Source organism: Archocentrus centrarchus, chromosome 2, assembly GCF_007364275.1.
Source record: "Archocentrus centrarchus isolate MPI-CPG fArcCen1 chromosome 2, fArcCen1, whole genome shotgun sequence".
Lineage (NCBI taxonomy): Eukaryota > Metazoa > Chordata > Actinopteri > Cichliformes > Cichlidae > Archocentrus > Archocentrus centrarchus.
In genome coordinates, this window is record NC_044347.1 from 27,954,326 (window position 1) to 27,976,613 (window position 22,288).

At 40.1% G+C, this 22,288-nt stretch overlaps 2 protein-coding genes across 2 annotated transcripts in view; one reads left to right on the forward strand and one right to left on the reverse strand.

Annotated features, from left to right (window-relative positions):
- The window catches only part of LOC115791894 (potassium voltage-gated channel subfamily H member 7-like), a 98,051-nt gene extending 90,683 nt beyond the window's left edge, over nucleotides 1-7,368 (forward strand). The window contains exons 15-16 of the mRNA XM_030746191.1: nucleotides 4,712-4,889; nucleotides 6,603-7,368. Coding sequence (XP_030602051.1) covers nucleotides 4,712-4,889; nucleotides 6,603-6,875 — 451 coding nt within the window. The 3' untranslated portion in view covers nucleotides 6,876-7,368. The remainder of the gene's footprint in view (nucleotides 1-4,711; nucleotides 4,890-6,602) is intronic.
- A 3,978-nt stretch (nucleotides 7,369-11,346) lies between these two features.
- On the reverse strand, nucleotides 11,347-21,826 carry LOC115791902 (grancalcin-like). Its single transcript, XM_030746201.1, has 8 exons — nucleotides 21,674-21,826; nucleotides 20,825-21,064; nucleotides 19,540-19,609; nucleotides 17,038-17,081; nucleotides 16,210-16,357; nucleotides 14,891-15,004; nucleotides 14,579-14,637; nucleotides 11,347-12,248 (listed from the first exon to the last, which is right to left on the reverse strand). The coding sequence occupies exons 1-8, from the start codon at nucleotides 21,695-21,697 to the stop codon at nucleotides 12,222-12,224; spliced, it is 726 nt and encodes a 241-aa protein (XP_030602061.1). The 5' UTR covers nucleotides 21,698-21,826; the 3' UTR covers nucleotides 11,347-12,221.
- Between the last annotated feature and the right edge of the window lie 462 nt (nucleotides 21,827-22,288).

Sequence of the window (22,288 nt, forward strand, 5' to 3'; positions counted from 1 at the left end):
TCCCACCCCCCACCTTGAGCCCATTTGTTACTCTACCACACACCTCACCCCTGTCTTGCTGTCCTCATACATGTCCTGCACCACCCTCACATACTTCTCTGCCACTCCTGACATCTTCATGCAGTACCACAGTTCCTCACTTGACACCCTTATCTTTTCTTGTTCCACAGGAATAGTGAAACTCCTTCTGACCTTCTCTATACTTCTCCATCAACACTCTCAAACAAATATCATACATGTATTGTTCTTTCTTTTAACCTAGCTTCAACAACTCTTTCCCATATTTTCATGGTATGGCTCATCACCTTTATCCCTCTGTAGTGACTACAGCTCTGCACATCACCCTTGTTCTTGAAAATCTGTACCAGTACACTTCTTCTCCATTCCTCAGGCATCCTCTCACTCTTCAAGATTGTGTTAAACAATCTATTCAAAAAGTCCACTGTCCTTTCTCCTAGACATCTCCATACCTCCACAGGTATGTCATCTGGGCCAACCGCCTTTCTACTCCTCATCCTCTTCATAGCTGCCCTTACTTCCTCCTTACTAATCCTCTGCACTTCCTGGTTTACTAACTTTCCTCCATCTGTCATCCCTTCTCTCTCATTTTCTTCATTTATCAGCTCCTCAAAGTACTCCTTCCATTTTCTTGACACACTCTCTTCACTCATTAGTACATTTCCATTTCTGTTGTTAATCACTCAAACTTGCTGCACATCCTTTCCATCATCCTTTAAGCACTGATGGTGCTTAAAGGGTCCTACAAAGTCCAGCAACTGGTCTCCTCAGTTCCCAGATAATTATGGACTGTTGTTAAAAAGTAGAGGGGACACTACACAGTGGGAAACATGACTTTGTCCCAAATTTTTTGAGATGTGTTGCTGTCATCAATTTCAAATTACCTTTTTTTTTTAATTATACATTTTCTCAGTTTAAACAGTTGATGTTTTTCTGTGTTTTATTGTATATAAAATATGGGTTTAAGCAAATCAACCAATTCCTTTTTTTTTTTTTTACTTTTTACACAGTATCCCAGTTTCTTTGGAATTGGGGTTGTATGTTACTACTGTATTTAACAACCAAAGAAAATATCCCTCAAGTGTTGCATTAACAAACAACAAAATTTTTAAATACATTTTTTAAATAAGTTGTGATTAGATGTCAACCTTCGTGTTTAAACCAAACAGTCTGATTTTAGCCTTTTTTTTAGACATGCTTTAGATCTTTAATCAACAAAAAATTGCTCCATTGGAAATTTATGTTGAAAATTAAGTTCAATTGAAGGGTTTTTTTGTTTGTTTGTTTGTTTTTTGTAGCTCTCACACTATACAGTCATCAGTAAACATCTTAAATGTTAGGTCATTAGTTCATGTTAGGAAAAAGTCTCTTCTCTCTTAAAAGAACATGGCAGCACAGTTTAGGTTTACAAAGCTGCACCTGAACAAACCACAAGATTTCTGGAACAATGTCCTTTGTACAGGCCAGACAAAGTTGAGATGTTTGGCTGTAATACACAGCAGCATGTTTAGCGAAAACCAAACACATCAGCATATTGGCACAAACACCTCATACCAGCTGTCAAAGATGGTGGTGGATGGGTGATGATTTGGGTTTGGTTGCAGCCACAGGATGTCGGCACCTTGCAGTCGTTGAGTCGACCATGAACTTCTCTGTATACCAAAATATTCTAGAGCCAAATGAGATCTGTCTGACAGCTAAAGCTTGGTCAAAACTGGGTCATGCAGCAGGACAGTGATCCCAAACACACCAACAAATCCACAACAGGATGGCTGAAAAAAAAAAAAGAATCAAGGTGTTTCAGTGGCCCAGTCAAAATCCAGACCTCAACCCAGCTGGAATGTTGTGGTTGGACCTGAAGAGAGCTGTGCATAAACAAATGCCAACAGACTGAACTGAAGCAACGATGTAAAGAGTGGACAAAAATTCTTCCCCATGATGTGTGAAACTGAACCTGTATGATTACTTTATGTTATTGCTGCTAAAGCTGGTTCTACAAGCTACTGAATTATGGGTTGTACTCGGGATTGCAAGAGGATGTATTTGAGTACACTCCATGATGCAGGTGTCACTGTTACAGGGATAGGATGTCTGCCATATCTTAAAGATTGTGGCAAACTAAGCTAGCAGTTTATCTGAATACAGGCAGTGTTTACTATAGCTTTGTTGTTGTATTAAAAAAATGTGGATACCCTATTGCTTTAAAATTCATAATGAAAAGTGCACTTTCATCCCTGACCTCCTCATATCCAGGTGAACAAGATTACTGTTCTGTGAAGACATTTCCAAAACCCTGATCCATTTTAAGCATTATATAGGCCACATCAGCAGGGAACTGGTCATGGTGTTGGGTAGCTCTTGAGCTCTTAAGCAGTGATCAGATCTGGGCAGGCTGTAATAAATATAAACAAGGGAGATGTGAAGTGTTACATTATTGCACACATAGCACACCAAGTCATTTTTGGCATCAAAATTTCAGTTTGTCAGTTTGCATTGTGTTATGTACTTTTTATAAAAACTGTCTATGTAGCATGAAAAAAAACTTTGTATAGAATCTTTTAACATTCACCAGCTCACAGGTATGAAACTGAGGTGAGACAGAGCACACAAAAAATCTACCAGTATTCAAATTCGGAGGCTTTTTTCACATTTTGAACAATTGTGGTTGAAACTTAAACTAATCTACTCCACTTACAGAGAGGAGCTAAATCAGTGGAGTGCTAAATAAGTAAGAAAAAAATTAAATGAAATAAAAATTTCCAGGCTCTTAACCTTTGGATAACTAAAGACACCCCTGGGCTCACGTTCAATTTGCTGTAATAGGCTTTGTATTTTTCACCAGCTTCTTTGAGAGCTAACCATGTGAATCCCATAATTCTGCCTATAATTGGCTAAAACTTGCAGAGACGTTTTAGGCCAGACACCCGCTGCAGCCGTGTTAATGCAGAGAGCGGACCATGTGAGCAGCTGGTGTGATTCTAGGCTGGTGCACTGATACAGATGAGGGGGAGGCAGACAGTTAGCAGCTGTCTATTTATAGCACTGAGCCACAAAATGCAGACACATTGCAAAGACTTTTGACATCATCCTGTGAGGTTTGGGTTGTGGATGTCACAGCCCAAACCAATTGAAGGAAATGTCATTTGTTGGCAGTTCTCTTTTACGATGTGATGTCATGATCTGAGGGAGAGAACTACTTGTGCTTCTTACGTATTCTGCTCACTGCCTCTCAGCAGAAATGCTGGTGAGTCTCGCCACAGCTGAATACCTTTCAGCCATTTATGCTGATTTGGTTGATGGGCAGGCATGGCCACCGCACCACCAACCCTCATTTCCCCTCACAGGCAGACCTGACCCAAAGTGTTTACTTCCACTCTGTCCTCTCGGGGGGGGCTGGGAAAAAACAAACAATCACCTGACAAAGTACCAATGTGTTCAACTCTATGTTGGGAAGCCTCTGCTTTGCTTGCTCTGTTTACTGACTCTCTTTGTTTTATGCTGAAGGACTAAAAAGGAGTGTGTAGAGGGGGGAAAAGAGGCAATTCATCATCTAAGACCCTCTGGGTCATGATGTAATTTGGTGCATTAAGTGATGACACACAGTTTGTGTGGTCTGTACTTTGGCCATCCAGAAATCTCCAGTAAAAAGAAAGACTTTTCATTTGCAGAGGTACCCCCTTTCACAGGATTTCATAAAGAGTCACATATGGTGGTGAATACTTTTGAGTGCACAGTAGGGGGAGCGAGCACATTTGAATATAGCAGCGAAGAATTTTGCAAAGTACAAGAAGAACTTCATTTTCTACTACTTCATACTTCCACACCATTTTAGATTGCTGTACTTTTTACTGGCCTACATCTTCAACGCATATGAAACCTGTTGCAAGTTTTTACCAGTACAACTTAAAATTGGTAAAGTTGAATTGTCTTTCCTTATTTAATCCTGGTTATACCTTTAATGCATCAGTACATGCACAGAGTACACAATCTTCCTGAAGTATCTGCATTTCAGCAGCACCAGACTACAGAACGCTCTTTATTGTCTTTACTGAAGTAAGCTTTAAGGCTCCCTCTAGTGTTCCAAGTACTGTACTACACTGTGTCATGTGTGCAGATGAAAAACTGCACATTTATTGCATATAGTTCACAAAATGCATAAGTGCTGCAAAACAGTGGAAATTTACACAAATTAAAAAAAAAAAATCCCAGTAGTAAACTGTAGTACTGTGACACTGATGTTATCACAGGGGGGTTAATAAGTCCTTTAATTGTCTAGTAATGATTGTTTAACTCTTTAATGCTCTTCATGACTGTCATGGGAGCAGCAAGCAGTCACAGCCAGAGGACTTCATTTAAAGAACACACCTGCTCATTTGTTTGCATGAACAAATTGTAGTGTATGTAAATGAGGGCTCATTTACATAAAGCTTTTGATTGGTGTACTCAGAACTATCAAGCAGAAGCTCATCATCTGTTTGTCATCAGTATGCAAATAAGTTTTGATTGAGAACATGAAGCATCTAAACAATCAACTCTCGAGGCTCATTTTTACTTTGTTGAAGTGAATTTTTGTTCTGTTGATATGTTTTCTTCAGATGCGTCTTCTCCACTGAGCCACAAAACTGCACAACATCCAAAATATAACCACTTGTCATGCTGGTTTTCAGTGTATTTCATATTTTATGTCCAACAGACTTGAGTCCCAGATGACTGCAGACATCCAGGCCATCCTGCAGCTCCTCCAGAGGCAAACAGCAGCTGGTCCTCCAGCTTACAGCACTGTCACCTCCAGCCCAGAGTACCAGAGGCCATTGGTCAGGATCCAGCTGGTGTCTGCCATCGATCTGAGCCCCGCCCCCACTCGGCCCCAGGTACAGCAGACACTTTATGAGTGGAAGCACTGATTTTCCACTGCTCCTTTTCACTAACTGGTGGTCTCAGTGTTTTACAATGGCTTTGGCTCAGTTTGCATGGCAGATTTGGATTCCGTAAAACACCTGACACAAAATTCAGTACATTTGTACTGAATTGATGCATGATCTACTTTAGTGAAACCATCAGTTCATATATTAATATTATATTAAATATTATATAGCACAAAATAATATTAAAATATTAATCAAGAAAAACAGTCAGAAGGTTTCCTATGAAAATATCCTTTAAATTGAGTCTTAACATTGTTGATGATAAATTTTAAATGCAATTTTCTCTTTTCGTTTCATAATTATGTAATTAAACATTAGTTACCAAAAGTACCACCAAATAATTCAGCAAAATGCTAAAACCCCTTTTAGCATTTATTTAAAATGTACAGTACCACAAGTCAGCTGAGAATAGTGGGTATGTATACACTAAGCAAACCCCAGCTGAATATTCTGTATTAGAGTAAATATAAACCTCTTTTACACCATTATGACATCCACTTAATCTGCAGTTTTTCAAAGCAAAGCTTTTAGTACAAAACCTCCTGTTCATGCTGCGCTACCTCTGCCGTGGCTCAGCAAGGAAAACACTGCTTCAGAGAAGAATCATACCATGATGGGGCGCCACAAATCAAAGAACAGCAGTGGGTTTTGACCTCCATCACTCAGCCTGCTACTGTTGTAAAGTTGGAGCAGCTTGCCACAGTGTTTGCTCTTCATATTAATATCAAATATTGACCTGGACCTAGAGTCCATTTTTATTTCTTTATAGCCCCAGCAAGGTCCTTTTATAGATTGGACAGTAAATAGCCTATTATACTAATCATTACTAATATAATATTAGTAATATTATATATATGTTATATAGTCCATCTCCAAAAGGTTTGTTTGCACACACAAGAGAAGCACCCTTTGGTTTAAATCCAGTTAAATAGCAGAACAGACTCTGCAGTCATTCTTTTTGAGTTACATTAACTTTTTTTCCTCCTTTTTTTGACTTTTTAGTTTTAGGACATTGGGGGCCTGATTACAAAGGTCCACAGGCCCGTTCTGAACCTCAAGACATATTTTGCCCTTGTGTATCCTATGAGCAAAGCACTGGCAACAGTGGGGAGGAAGAACTCATTTTTAACAGGAAAAACCTCCCGGGAAGATCGGGCTCAGGGAAGGGCAGCCATCAGGTGACATAAAAAAACAAGAGAGAAAAGAGAAGCACAGAAAGACAAAGAACACCTAACAAAAGTTAATGCAGTACTGGCATATAAATACAGATGCTACTGAACATCAAATAAAATATAAATAGGAACAGCCTACTGTGTATGTGGTCTTGAATTTTCATCTTTTGTTATTATAGATCCCCATAGTATTGGATAGAGGTGGATACTCATGAAAGCAGTGTTGAAATAGTGTGCATGGCTGAAGGGACGGCGCTTACTTGGAAGGACAAAATTCACATTTTGCTGAGAATTTTGTGCTGGATTTTCATTAAAAGAGAGAAGAAAAGAAGTGAGATGGAGTATTGTAAAGACATCCCATAAATGGCTCTAATGTTGACTGGCTGCCACTGAGTTATATCATGTGATATGAAGTCACTTTGGTCTTTGCTGTGTGTAATCTGTTGTCTTTCTGCGGATTTCCATTGTGCTGCTGTTTCATCCTCAGAGCCCCGGCTCAGAAAGAGCCCCAAACACATCCAAAGAAACCTTCCCAGTCCATCTCCACACAGAAACTCTTCCGGATGGGGAACTAGCTGGACTGCTTGAGAAAAATGCCAACGCTGAGCAGAGTGACACGCTGGACTTAGCAGAGCAGCACCACCAACATCCACCGAAGTTCCCGTCAAGCCGACAAGCCTCTCTACCCGATGTCCCCAGCGGCTCAGGAACATTGGGTCTCCACAGGCCAGTCTCTGACCCGGGGCTTCCAGGAAAGTAGCCCCACCCTCCTACTAACCCTTCGACAATGACTGAAGGTTATCTCTAAAGCTTGACTCAGGGTTTAAGAAAGAGACTGAATATGCAAAGGTTAAAAAAACTGTAGACATTCTTCCATTCCTTTTGAGAACCCCCCCCTCCCTCTCTTCCCCCTGCTCTGATTTAGATGTATAAAGTCCATTTATACAGAGGTATTCATACACTATATTACTACCACATGTAAAGTCATCATCTACCATGTACATAGTTGAAATAGAACACTGCCAGCAACTCAAGGCACCTAATGTGCTCTTCCTAAAAGATATGCATGATCTTGGTTCTCATGTTGTCTTTCTGTTGCATGTTTCTCACACACATACACACACACTGCAACCCACCATTCATTCAGGGGTGACCTCAGTACGCTCACAGACTTCACACAGACTGTAGCTATCTAAGTCTCATTTTCTACTACTGCTCCCTCCTCACAGGGAACAAAGCTACTTGAAACTCTTTCCAAGGCATTTCTATATTTCACTCCGCAGCTTTCAAGCTCCAAACAAATTGGTGCAGTCACATACTGGCAAGGAGAGCTGTCTGTATGTTTAGCGTGCCTAGTGTACACCATATTGCCATGACAGATGAAAAATCACTTCTTATTCAGCTCTAAATACAGGATGTAATGTTAATGTTTGTTGAGGCTGCGTGGACATCCCATAGCACAATGACAACTTTGTCAAGTCTTTGAAAGCAATAATGATGTAATAATGGGGCCAGTACAGGAACCATACTGGAATCTGGTATGTTTCTAGGGTTAAATAACCTCCTATAAGCTGAATGAAGATGATTTGCTTGCATAGATCAAATCTAGTGTAAACCTTCACATGTATTAGTTCAAGTTAAATATTAGACACAAAAAAAAACTTAAATTAGTAGATTTTAAGACCACAACATGATGGTGATTACCACCTTGAGGCATCATATTAATAAGTCAAAAATTCAGTTCAATTTTATTTATATAGCGTCAAATCACCTCAAGGCGCTTTATATTGTAAGGTGAACACCCAACAATAATAAAGGACATTTATGTCAAGGCTGTTTGGACAACTGCTTTTTTCTGTGATTGATTGTTTGCAGCATAAAGCCCTGCTAGCTGTGTGGCTGCCCTATTCTGTTTTTAAAACGCTCAACAAAATACTGACAAGTCAGTGTGAGTGTTTGCTCTTTGTGACAGAATTCTACAGGATGTTTTCCAAAAGCTTCCTGTAGCTGATTAATAAAAACAAAAAAAAACACACACAAATCCCACCTATTCTAGTAGTCAGATGGATAAACCATGAATATGCATTTTCCTCATGGGAAGAATATGGAAGAAAGATGAGGATGCGCACAAGTCAACCACACTTCAGAACGTGCGTACATGTTTTATTCAGACTAAGTCGAGCTTGATATGAAGTGGAGATGATAAGTAAACAAAGAGTCACAGAGCTTAAAATTTCTTGTTATATTATCATGCTCCAGTCACGCTAGGGAGACTGTGGCACAACCAAAATTACTGCAACCTTGTGTAATGATCTTGTAATCTCATTGCCTTTGAATTGGTTGCTTCAAAGATGAGCACCAGGTCTGCGAACGCTCGCAGTCAGTCGCCATCTTCAAAGCAACTTTGGTGGAAGACAGTGATAAAACAGCAAGACGGAGCCAGTCTGCTATCAGTGTGCAACTGAATGGTGTCAAGTTGGCAATTACATGCAAACTTGTTTATGATTGTACAGCAATCATAAACTTCCACTGATAAATCAGTGGAAGTTACAAAGCTGTTAGCATCTATATGCACAGAAATTCACATGAGCTACTTGGGTTCAGGGTCCAGTGAGAACCTCACAGATCAGAAACAAAAATTTAAAAATTCCTCCACAAATAGAAATGTAGTTGCTGCAGGATGTCAGTTTAACTGCAAAATGCCATAGGCCCTCAGCAACCTTGCTTTGATAAGGAATATAACCCACATACAACCAGATGGAAACCAGCTGAGTCGAGTACCTTATGAGCACTATGAGTTGCCCTCATTGGTGTAGACTGACTGTAGCATCTTGATAGTCTCTCCGCATTTATGAATTAGATAGCAGTTATATGCAAGCCTTTGCCAATCTGTGTGAAAGTGTTACCTCTCTATTTGAGGGTTCAGGTTGCTTCACTCTCAGCCTACTTGCAGTCGGTGGCTGAACGGAAAAAAAAACAATGCAATCACAGGGCAACCAAGGTTGCTGTCCTCTTTTTACTCTAGTGTGACTGAGCCGTTACAGTAACAGTGGTGTCTTACCTTAGGACGGGGCTCTGCCATTGTTGGAGGACCTTATTGCCTTTGTGGGCAGACCCATTTTTTGAAAACCCTGCCCCGTGGCGCCTTTTGCTCCCCCCCCCCAATTCTGTACTTTTTGATCTGTTTGTGATTCTAGAACTGAGACTAACAAGACATTTCCTTTTTCTCCACTTCTCCCACAAGTGTGCGTTTACATTTGGTCAAAGTGCGCTTCTTCGTTCTTTTAGGTTTTGTATGAAAAAGATTAGTTATAGGCTTGTCTACATCCATTCATGGTTAAAGATGGTAATTATCCTAGTGCACGTGCCTGGTTCGTACAAGAAAATAATACATGAGCACATTACTGTCTTTGTGCATACATACAGGATTTTTTCTGAATTATCTGATACCTGAGTTTAACATGTGATCTTTGTCTGGCTACTGGATACATCCAGTAGTCTTTGCATTTGCACTTGCTATTAAAATACATCCATGTTTTCTAACTTGGTCATGTTTGCACAAAACACAAATTCGTTCAGTCTATTTGTCATTCAGTCACAGAAAACGAATGTTTTAGAAATAATTAAAATCCCCAAACTGACTTCCTTGACATAAAAGTCCTCAGAGTGTCAGTAAATGTTTGACGAGACTGCTGGACAGGAACCAGCATACCGAATCCTCTTCAAAGCTAGGAAGGAACTGCTGGAGAGTTCGTTTCATTCAGCTGCATGCTTTATGTCTTCCATTATCTTCTTGTAACAACATTGCCTGAGTGTACATTAACAAAGCGCGATGAAAATCACCCTAAACAATGTGTGTTTTTGTTTTTTTTTTTCATGTTTTCGGCTGAGGGCGGAGCCCAGCCTTCAAACAGCCTTAGCTTTATTCGCCTGTTCTAGCCTTTATAAGCGACATCAGTCCATTGCACCAAAAACCTGCTTCTCCACACATGTAAATGTACTGAACCAGTTTAGATTGAACTGCATGACGAGAATTAGTCCTTTTAGTTTTCTAACTACATGAAGTCCAGCACAAGCTCATGTATTGCATGGAGACTGCACTTGACTCAATTATAAAAGGTCTTAATCAGCCGTGTGACACGTATTGATATGTAACTACAGCACATGACTCATCCACAGAGACTTAGAATAACAGTTACACCTATTTTTCTAAAACAAAGTATTAATTTGCCATTATTTTTCTATGTACCTTATTTGTTTCCAAAAGCCCTGCTCTCAGTTAGAATGCTGTAGACTGCTGCTGGGATGATGATGATGATGATTAATGTGATGCCTAGCCTCTCAATGTAGCAAGCAAATGGGCAACACTGAAGGCAACGTGTTGCACAGACTGTGTGCTGTTTGGATAGTTTGTCTTGATTTGATATTGCACATTGATTTGCCGATTTTTTTTTTTTCCTGCAGTTTCTACTTGGACTTTTCTCTCTGAACATTGAGTGTGTTGAAACAGGCGAGTTGAAACCCAAAACTTCACTGTACTCTAAAGAGAGCCTGGCTTGCATTTGATCCCCTGACACCAACGCTTAGATGGAACATGTAGAAATAATCAAAGGCTTGGTGAGAGAAATGATGAAATCAGAAGTTTCCTTCCAGAAGAACCAAGCAGTGGGAGATCATTTTGGGAAAATACATGATTAAGATGGGTGAGATTAAAGATCTTTACAGGATAACACAAATGTTTCCAGCGGAACGCCGGCTCTTTCTTTTGATAAGCTTGCTTTTGGGAGGACGTGTAGAACAAAACTCGGCATCTCCAACGCCTGAAGAGTCGTCTAATGAACATTCATGGATTTGCAAACTTTTGCACAGAGATTAGAACACTTGCTGTACTCAATATAAATGTCACTTTTTAAATCTAGTGCTGTTCACAATTGTTTTTATGCATTTTTTAAATGTTTGCCACTGTATTTTATACAATGCAACACTTAACAGCTAATTTGAATGTTTCTGTTAACTATATTTAAAGAAATAAAATATATTGTGTAAATAGACTTGGGGAAAGATTCGCAATTGTATAAATAAATAAACAGACTGCATACTGATTAAAAGTCTGTATTTTGCATAACAAAAATCTGATTTTCCAACAGCATTGTTGATGTGTGAAGTGGAAAAAATGGAACATTTTCAGCTGCAGAATCTCAAATACATGAAAATTTATGAACATACTGCAGTTCCGGTACTACTTTTTTAATCACATGGTCATTAATAACAGGTACAGGAGTCTGGATGCAAGTCAGGTAAATATCAAATTAATATGCATCTGTTTTTGAAAAATGTATAAAAACAGATGTAGAAATCATTTTGGGCACATGTGAAAACAGCAGCTGTCAAAATTCATTACTGTCCAAAATTCAATGTCAAAAGTTAAATGAACATATTTATCAACACAGGAAACAAAGGTGACTTATTATGCACTTCCTGTTAATTCTATAAAGGACTACAAGGAGCTTACACTCAGAAAGTTTAATGGCACATCAGAACAGAATTTAAAGCCACTATTATTTAGGAGGATTTTCAAAATAGGTTCCTCTATAAAACAACTGTTGAAACAGAATACGCTGTTAGCACATCTTACAATTTCTGTTAAAACAAGTGTTTGGTTATAGAATAAAAATATCTTAAAAATCATCCTAAACAAAAAATGCACTTTATTTTATATATAAAAAGACATTTCCAAAAAAGTCATTCTACGGAAACTCTTTAAAGCCTCTACATGCACATTTTAGGAGATTACATATTTTTTTGGCTTACACATTAAGATTGTAATATTTGTGACTTTATTTTAAAAGCCATCTACTTGCAGGCTTTAAAATATTGCCCTTGATTTATAATGTGTGTGCACACCTTCAGCATATCCCTGTGTGTATACAATTAAAGCATTACAATAGGCATTACAGTGAGCATTACAAGCAGTGGGTTGGAGCTCATGGCTGCTTAGTCTTAGTATACTGGCCTTCCTTGCATTCCTTTGAGGCAATAATCCAGAATTAGTTTGTGATTGGCACACAAACAGCCTGACCTCGTGGTGTGGGACAGACGGCAGCACTTAGACGGCTATTGTGCACAGGATAAACTGTCAACAGGGGACACAGAGAGGGGAGAAAAAGTGATAAATTTGGTCAGCCACAGCACCTCAACAGGAAATGCTCTTTAAAAGCTGCACTCAGATCATTCACATGCTAGCAAACTAACTGCTGCGGGATCCCACAGCTTGCCATAACGTCCTGGGCTCTCTACACAGCACAGTGTGGTTGTGTTTGACATACTGAGAACTTTTTACATTGCAGGTGTTAATAACAGGTGTGCAAATACAAAACCTCCCTGTTAGTTTCTCTGAGTTCGGTTAGTGTAACAGAGAAAAGCTACAACTACAACTACAGCAAGTCTGACTATTTAGCACATGCACTCCAGTCCTCAACTTTTCTGCACGCTCCTCAAAAGAGGTGCATCTCATTCATTAAATGGATCTTTAACCTACCAACTTCCTACTGTGTTGTCCAGTTGTGCTGATGTGAGAATAAAGCATTTAACAGTCCAGCCACTTACATGCTATACTCAGGCAGCACACCATCCTCAACACAGCTGTGGATTACAGTGACTGACATTTCTAAATTGGCAGCAGGTATGAATGTGAGCATAAATTGTTGCCAGTCAGCTGGGATGGACTCCACCCACCCCCCCCACAACCTTACACTGGATAAGCAGAAGAGAACGAATGGATGGATGGATGGATGGATGGATGAGCATAAATGAGTAAATAAAACTACACATAAATATTAGGGAAATTTGTTTATATTTTGTGTCTAAAGGAAAAAGAAATTAGCCTATATATTGGATTTTTTTTTTTTTTTTTTTTTAAATCACCAGATATCATCATTACAGGTCTTAAAAATCCTATGTCAGTCAGGCTCTAACATCAGCAGCATTGATTCCATCAGCTGCTGCTTTCATTCTAACTAGTTGTAAATGACTTGCGTCATGATTAACAAAGCAGTCGCTGGTTCACAGTATAACAGAATTTTACAGAGGAGGGGCAGAGAGAGGCAGGGTACACCCCGGACAGGGTGACAATCTGTTACAGGGTTAACACATAAACAATTCATACCTATGGTCAATTTAGAATCAACAATTAACATAACCCCATGCATGTGTTTGGACGGTGGGAGAAAGCAAGAGTATCCGGAGAAAACCCATGCAGACAGCATGCAAATAAATGGTAAATGGACTAGCTCTTATATAGCGCTTTTCTACTCAGTCAGAGCACTCAAAGCGCTTACACAACACATTTTACATTTACCCATGCACTCACATTCATACAAGCACTTCCATGTTTCTACTAAGCTAAGTGCTTTTTTTTTTTAATTAACTAACATTCACACACATTCATACTCCGACAGGACGGTCAGAGAGCAACTTGGGGTTAAGTATCTTGCCCAAGGATACATTGGCATGTAGCCTGGAGTAGCCAGGATTCGAACCGCTGACCTTCCGATCAGTAGGTGACCTGCTCTACCTACTGAGCTACAGCCACAGAAACACAGAAAGGTTGCAGGTTTAACCCCAAGACCTACTTACTGTGAGGTGAGAAACCAAAGCGCCACCATGCCGCCCCAGTTCTGCTACTTTTTCAGTGTATTATTTAATTTAAAGATCTATTAAGATTTTAGCTGAGGAAAAATTTGAATAAAACTGGGCTTAACGAAATGGACTGGTTATTATATAGTGCTTTTCTACCCGAGCACTCCAAGTGCTGTATGCAAAATATCTTCACTAACACACACACAGACACACACACACACACACACACACACACACACACACACACACACACACACACACACACACACACACCTAAAATGTAGATGCACATTGGAACGCATCTGAAGCAACTTGGGGTTCAGTATCTCTCCAAAAGATACTTTGGCATGCAGACTGGGACAGCCAGGGATCGAACTACCAACCTTCTGATTATTAGATGACCTGCTTTATAGCCTTAGCCACCCACTCCCTCACATGATTTCATTTAGGCTAATAGGTTTGCAGGTGGCTGTTGCTCATGAGGTTGAGCAACAGCCACCCTACCAATTGGAAGGTTGGTGGTTTGATCCTCGACTACTGCAGTCTGCATATCAAAGTATCCTTGGGCAAGATACTGAACCCCAAGCTGCTCCCAACGCATCCATCGGAGTGAGTGTGTGGGCGAATGTTAGACAAGGCACTCGGGTATAGAGGAAAAAAAAAAGTACTTGTATAAATGTGTGTGTGATTGTGTCAATTAATGTAGCTTTGAGAATAAAAGCACAATGTGAGTACCAGTTAATTTATCACTTAATAATAATAACAGAGTCCTGTTCCAAACAGAAATCCATAAAGAAGTGAGTGTTACAAAAATAAAATACTTACATCATCATATTGAAAGGTGACAGATCCTTGCTGCATGACATCTCTCCGCCTGAAGTTCTCTGTAACAGGCAGGGTAAACAGTCACAACACAGTAGGGTCACGATTTCAATAAAACTAATTTCCTGGTGCTTCATGACACAGATGTAAGCTTGGAGTAAGGTAGAATGTCACAGCACTCTGCAGCGGACAGCAGGGGAGTACAGGTGAAAATGAAAGCGAATGCAATTTTGCTGTCACTCCACATCAGAAGCTCATATCCACACACGAATGGCTGCTGACTGAACATGTCAGATCCTGTGTTTGTTCTCATACCTGTGAGAGCTCGCAGTTTGACGCAGCAGGCCACGTAGTCATCAAAGAAGATCCTGCCCCCTTTGCTGTATCGCTTGAGAATAGCATTCAGGGCCTGGGGACTGATGCGGTATCCTGATACAAAGAGGAAACAATATCAGGCTCATCTTCTCACTCATTTCAAACCCCAGCATGTGGTTACAAAGTGTCTCTGACACACATCAGTTTTCACTGTCAAACTACAAGTCAAAAGGGTGCCTCACTGTGAATGAATTTACTGCATCTGAGTTGAGATGAATGCTCACATGAGCACAATGTGGCTCAAACACCTCAATATTTCTCTCACTATAGTGGAAACAAGTCTTTAACTGCTCTCTTTTGCATGAGGCTTTTAAATAGCAGCCATCTTCAAAGCATCTACAAAGCACTAGGATTGGGGTCAGTCACTTCATGCTCCAAGCTAAGAAATCAAATTGCTAGCTGCATGGATTTCAAAGGTCCTATGGAGTCATTTTATGGTGGGGGTCTTTTTTCATACATAAAAACATAATAAATTTTTTTAAAGGATCCCCACTCGTCCTTCTTTACTTTACTTGTCCTTCAAGTTTGGGCCCTCTACCAAAGGCTTGAGAGGCTTGCCCTCCACATTTTCTCTAGCTCTTCTCTCAGCTCTTGGAATTTCTTGAGCTTCTCCTGTTCGTTCCTCCTGATGTTACTATTGCTTGGTATTGCTACATCCATCACTGCTGCCTTTTTCCTTTCTTTGTCCCCTTCTTTTGTTTAGCCATCACCAATTTGTCAGTCTCTATTTGGAAGTCTGACCAGATCTTGACTTGGTAATTCCAACCACCTTTGGGGGCGCGTGTCATTTTGACTTTGAAACTTCCAGGTCACACTTGGTGCAGATGTTCCTTTACACCATACCAGCCATGGTGTTCAATGTATAACCTGGCTGCTAGGACCTTGCACCCTACTGCTATGTGCTGATTGTCTCAGGGGCATCTCTGCACAGCCTGCCCCTGGGATCATGCCTGGTGTGGTAGACTATAGCCTCTATCAATCTTTTTCAGTATCATCCACTTCTATCTGCCAGTGGTACATGCCATGCAGGAGCCTGTACTTCCATGATGGTTCTGGTTCTGGGTTTCTGCTGCCTGAGGTATTCACTAAGCACATGGTCAGTTGCGGCCATCTCAGTGATGTACTCATGGATCTTTGTTGTTTCATCCTGAATCGTGGTTCGGACACTCACTAGTCCTCCACCTCCTTCCATTTATCCTGCAGTCTCAGGGTGCTAGATTTGGGATGAAATTGTATAATTTTGAACTGTTAGGACTCACCCATACTGCTGAGAGCCTGAGTCATCTCATGAGATTCTACAGTTCCACTCCGGTCCCGGTCAAACATCATGAAGTTCTGCTTCCAGCCATTGAGAGCTGTGAACAACTCCTTAAACTCATTGAAACCCATCTTGCCTGTGAAGTCTCTCTGGTGACAGGTTGGTTAAGATTTAATAAAGTGTAGACGTGCTGACATTAATTGCTGTAACAAAGCAAAGGCTGAGTCATACCTGCTATATATCTGATAAATATGAACTGGAAGGTTGGAGTAGGAGATGGTGAGCACCATGTTGTAGCTACTTAAGCTTGATTTAGACTTTTGCATCAGTCTTTACTAGGCCTACGTACGCAACTAGAAATCCACTCTGAACCCTACGCAGTAAGCGGCTGAAGTGCCGGTTACTTGCCCTTACTAGCGGCAAACAGCTGGGTAAGACAGAGTATCAGGGCTTCTTTCTGTAACTCTGGGACCGTTTGTCCTATTGGAAAAATTCAAACGGTTCCTAAAAGCTCAGAAACTGCACTTCACAGCCATATAGGGGTATTACAGTATTTGTTGCCGAAGTCTGCGAATGGCGGCACTTTTGAAGTATGCTGTGTCGCCTTCGACACACTCGGAGGTATAAGGTTAAGTACACCTCGAGAAATGTAACCACACATCGGATCAAAACAACCTGCAAGGATTACTGCATAGGGTTCAGATGGGATTTCTGGTTACGTACGTAAGCCCCGACGAAGAGGTCTAAAACATGCCTTAGACTTGATCCTGAACCTCTGACTGCAACAAAGAGGCTTTTTAACCCTGAAGATACAGTACAAAAAGGATACATCTAGCATTCCAATCATGATCCTGCATGTCTCCAGGCTGAAAGCTGTAAACAAAATATATACATTAGAAATTAGTTGAGGCAACATCTTGATGCATGCTCAGTCACCTAGCTGAGGAAATCCCAGAAAGATGATTCTGTTCATCTGGTCGTAGCATTTTCAAACATTTCATCAAGCATTTGAAAACCCTACATTCAAGTCGCAAATGAGTGACAAAACATTTGAAAATGCTAAATCCAGATGAACAGAATCTCGATATAGCATTTTCTGCAATTTCTGGGAGGCAACACTTTTCTTCTTATTTTAAAGATAACAGAAAAGTATGGTGTATGGTGGTCCAAAGCAGCTTTCATATATATCTAAGGCCATATTCATAAAGTGTTCCAAGATAACAGATTTTAGGAAGCTCCTCAAAATACACTATACTCCCAAAAGTATTTGCTCATCTTCCACCACACACATATGAACTTGAGTGACATCCCACTCCCATTGGGTTTATGATATCAGCCCCAATTTTTGCAGCTATAAGAGCTTGGCACAGTGCAGTGAGAGAAGATCTGTTCTCCTGGCAATCGCCGAACCTAGACTCAACCATCGGATTGCCAAATAAAAAAAGCATGATTTGTCACTCCAGACAACACGTCTCCACTGCTCTAGAGTCCAGTGGCAGCATGCTTTACACTACTGCATCCAATGCTTTGCATCGGACTTGATGATCGAGCTGCTCGGCCATGGAAACAAATTCCACAAAGCTCTCTACACACTGCTCTTGAGCTAATCTTAATGCCACATGAAGTTTGGAGGTCTTGATTGAATCTGCTAATAATCTGCAGAAAGCTGGCAACCTCTGCACAGTATCCGCCTCAGCAGCTGCTGACCCACTCTGTCATTTTATGTAGCCTTCTACTTAATTGCTGTCATTCCCAATTACTTTCACTTTGTTATAATACCACTAACAGCTGACTGTGGTGACTGTGTTCATGACTGGACTTGCTCCACAGGTGGCATTCTATCCCTCATGAGAGCGACCCATTCATTCACAAATGTTTGTAGAAGCCGCTTAGGGGCACAGGTGTATAAAACCTGTGCCCATTGAAGTGATTGAAACACATGAATTCAATGATTTGGATGGGTGAGTGAATACTTTTGGCAATATAGGGCAAGTGTCTTGTCATCCCAAACTTTATGATTCCTACAATCATGTGCGAAGCTAGTATTTTCTCCTGTGGAAAAGCTGGTGGGAATCTAGATTACTTGTTAGCTCACAACAAAGACTGCTGCAGATAAAACACTCAGTGTTTTGAAAGAAAAAAAAAACATATCAAGGCTTTACTTTAAACCTGTTACCAATCACTACAGACACTGGCTATGTCCAAAATCACTGTCTTGTTCACTCATTCACTACCTTCTTTTTAACAGACATTCAACATTCCAGCGAGGAACAGACCAACAGCTGTAAATTATCAAATGCAACATGTTGCACTGCTCATGCCAAGAACAGTCAGTAAGCTGGATAATCCAAAAAATAGCAGATTGTAAAGAACCGCTCAATTTCCATTAAGGTTTCAGGGCCTGATAAGTCAAATATTAGAGCCAACAGAAGGTTTTCATAAATGTGAAAAAGATGTTAAAAAAAAAACCTTCCTGTAAAGATTACCAAACTTTCACACATGCATTGTTGCATTCATACATGTTTCAATCTCATCCTTCCTCTTAACCCTATGGTGTGTTTTAATAACTGCCTGAACCATTCACTTCCTCTTGGAGCTCAGTTCCGTGTGGAACCATATGTACAGCCACATGAGCTGCCCCTATAAGGATAAGGGAGCAGGGTCAGAGGGCAGCTTTAGATGCTTATTAATGGTACAGGGTGGCTAGCCCACAAACTATTCAAGTATGAATTATCCAGCTGGAGACTTTCACAAACTTTCCCCATCAAAAAGAAACTGGAATTTGGAGATAGAAGAAACTTCACCATCTGTAAAACTTTACATAGCTGACATTGTACATTTTGTGAAATCTTATTCTTTTCTTGTCAACTTTTCCTAGCAACAACTATCTGGGTCTGAGTTTGTTATTTAAATTATATAAGGTACCATCATCTAAAAAAAAGTTAATGAGTTTTTAAATACATAAACAAAACTGCAATGATGATGTTGACTCTCACTTGCATTTCATTGCTTTGTTTTTCCTCTACCTTTTTGTAATCCATTTGAATACTAAATATCAATTACCCTGACTCCTCATAAGGGAAGTGATCCAAACCACCACAGTCAGATTTCCCCAGTCCCCCAATAATAATTGCTCTCAGCAACTTTGTGAACAAAACATTAAAGGACACACTTAGCTGGAACTTTTGGCTCAATTCTGGAGACATAAACTGCGCTGCAAGAATAAAACACTAAATAAATTAAATCTAACTAAACAATGTACAAATAGCTGCTGGATAAGGCACAGTTCAAGCATCAACTTCTTTTGTAAAAGAGAAGGCTGTGAACTTACGATTGTAGCTGCCAGTGAAACCAGCCTGAGTCAGACACCTCTGGAGCTCCTCTGCATCAATCTCACCATCCTGTACAGAGCAAGTTTACATATACTTATCATAGGGGTGAATTACATGAAGATGTATGCTATGAATTTCATGATTGGTAGGTTCTTTTTTTTTTTTTTACCAGTGTACAAAGGATTTGTTTGACACTACTTTGATTGGCAAATATTTAAAAGAAGAAGAAAGTCCAAGGAAATCGGTGAACCATCAAGGCTCAACCCTTCCATACACTAAAAACTGCTTCAACACCAGCATCATTGCTCACAGTGAAGGAAGTTTTACATTATCATGGTCTGAGAGCCAAATGCCTTCTGCAGAAAAGCTTTATGGTCAGATGGGACAAAGATTGAGCCATCTGGCCACAATGACAAGAGGTATGTTTGGAAGAGTAAAGGTGAGGTTTTCAAACTTAAGAACAACATCAACTGTCAAGCAAGGTGGTGGTGGCAGACTACCTCCAAATTCTTCAACTTCACCTCAAATTAACAATTTAAACTTTGTCACATTTAAGTGTTCCAATAAGACAACGATCCCAAAAGGCACCTGGAATGGCCTTCCCCAAACTCAACACTATTGAAAATGTATTGACTATGCTCAAGAGAATAGAGGAACCAATTCTGACATGAAGAATGGCCAAATATACAGTCAGAATAATGCCAGAAGCTTGTTAATGGCTACCAAAAGCATCTGGCCGAAGTACAACTTGCTAAGGGACATTTAACCAAATATTAGTATATGTATCTACACACTGCTCAAAAAAATTCTAAGGCAACATTGTCAGAAAACCCCAACAATCAAACGACCCCCTATGAGCAATTCAAGACCTTGTATGTGAGAAGAAGGATTTTAAATTCAATTCTGGATTTAACAGGGAGAGAAACTAATATGGGAGAATATGCTCGCTCTTTCTTCCCTGTCAGTAATCTTGCTGCAACACTAAGAAACATGCTAAGCTAATGCAGACAGTAAACTGAAGCCACAAAACAAAGTTTTATGTGTTATCCATGCATTCATCTTCACTGGTACCATTCATGACAACTGAAGTGGAATCAAGTTAAGCCAGCACTCCTATTAGCGTCATTTCAACTATGGCGTGACATCTGGAACACCTCCAGACAGGGCTTGTCTGACCTTTGTCTAAGCTCAAAATGTGACAGTGAAACAAAAGCTTCAGGGAAAATGAGGGTTTCACAAAGACTATGACTTTTTTTTTTTTTTTTTGCATGCATTCAAACTCACCTGGCCTGCTATGGCTGTGAAGTATCCCCACATTGGATCATTTGCAGCTGGGGGTTGGGCACCAAATGTTCCTGGATAGCCTCCATGAGGTGTATATCCTCCCTGGGGTGGTGCACCTCCCATCGGCCCACCCATGTTCACAGGAATGGGACCTCCCATGGGCCCTCCTGGCATTCCTTGGGGTGGCATGCCTTGGGGTGGCATGCCTTGGGGTGGCATGCCTGGCATCTGGCCCCCATACTGAGGCAGAAAACGGAAAGAAGATTAGTACTAGTATGTAAAACACAGATCAGAGCGCTGATTTGTTTCATTTGTATGTCAAAACGATTAGAAGGAAACTCTTTCAAAACCTTTTGTCCAACATGTTTAACGCCCACAATAAGTAATGACTACAAATGAGAAGGTGTGTACTACACAAAGAACTGTTAATAGGCTTTATTTTCAAGTATTCTGCACTGTTTCTTTAAATACAGTGTACAGGCATAAAGGAATGCTTTAGTACAAATTACCGTTACTTGTTATAATCTCATAGGCTACTGTGTTCCAAGCCTTTTTTCATATATACAGCTGACGGGCTAAAGGTGAACACTGAGACTTTATCATCCCGGAAGACTTTTTTTTTTCCGAGTATAAAGTCCATTTACAATTAATCGTGTACGCCAATGTAGTTCCCGAGTAAAGGGGAAAGTCGCCTATAACGTATCCATATTACCAATCACTGTAGAAGTACAAGAACATCTGTATCAGTGCCAACTTAGCGGAAGAAAAAAAATTGCAACAAGCGCTTACAGGCTAGCTTTCCTGCTAGCGACTGTGGCTCGTTAAGAGTGTTAAATACAGTTTACTCACTCCGCCGTATCCTGGGTAAGCCATTTGGTAAAAAAGAGCGACCTCTCACAAGTTTAATACCTTTAAGGTGTGAATGTGATTGAGTAAAAGCTACTCTGTAACAAAGCTGCAACTTCCGCACTAAGAACAGTTGTTACATCATATCCGAATTGCCGAAAGCTGGCGGAAGTGCTTTGACGGATAGCGCGAATAACCAATGAGAAAGGAACAAAAGGCCCGCCAAAACTATGTTTACGATTCGCAGCCCTGCAATGTTGTCATGTGCCACTAGATGGTGCTCTGGAAACTTCGGTAATACTCATGAACAACAAGCAAAATATATTTATTTGCATAACTTGACACAAGACAAATTCAGGAATTTAAAAAAAGGTATATAAAGGTGTATAAATTCCTGAAAAAGACAAAATTACAAGTTAAAAAATGCACATTAAAATACATTTAAATTAAGTTAAAATTATAAGTTTATATTTTTTTTTAATTGCACCGTACCATTATTTTTTTCTATTCTCAATTTTCTGCTTTTTAAACATTAAAGAAAAGTACATAAAATACCTGCTCTTGCATCAGGAAGGCCATCAAGCATAAAAATCTGCCAAAAGGAACACGCTGTGGTGA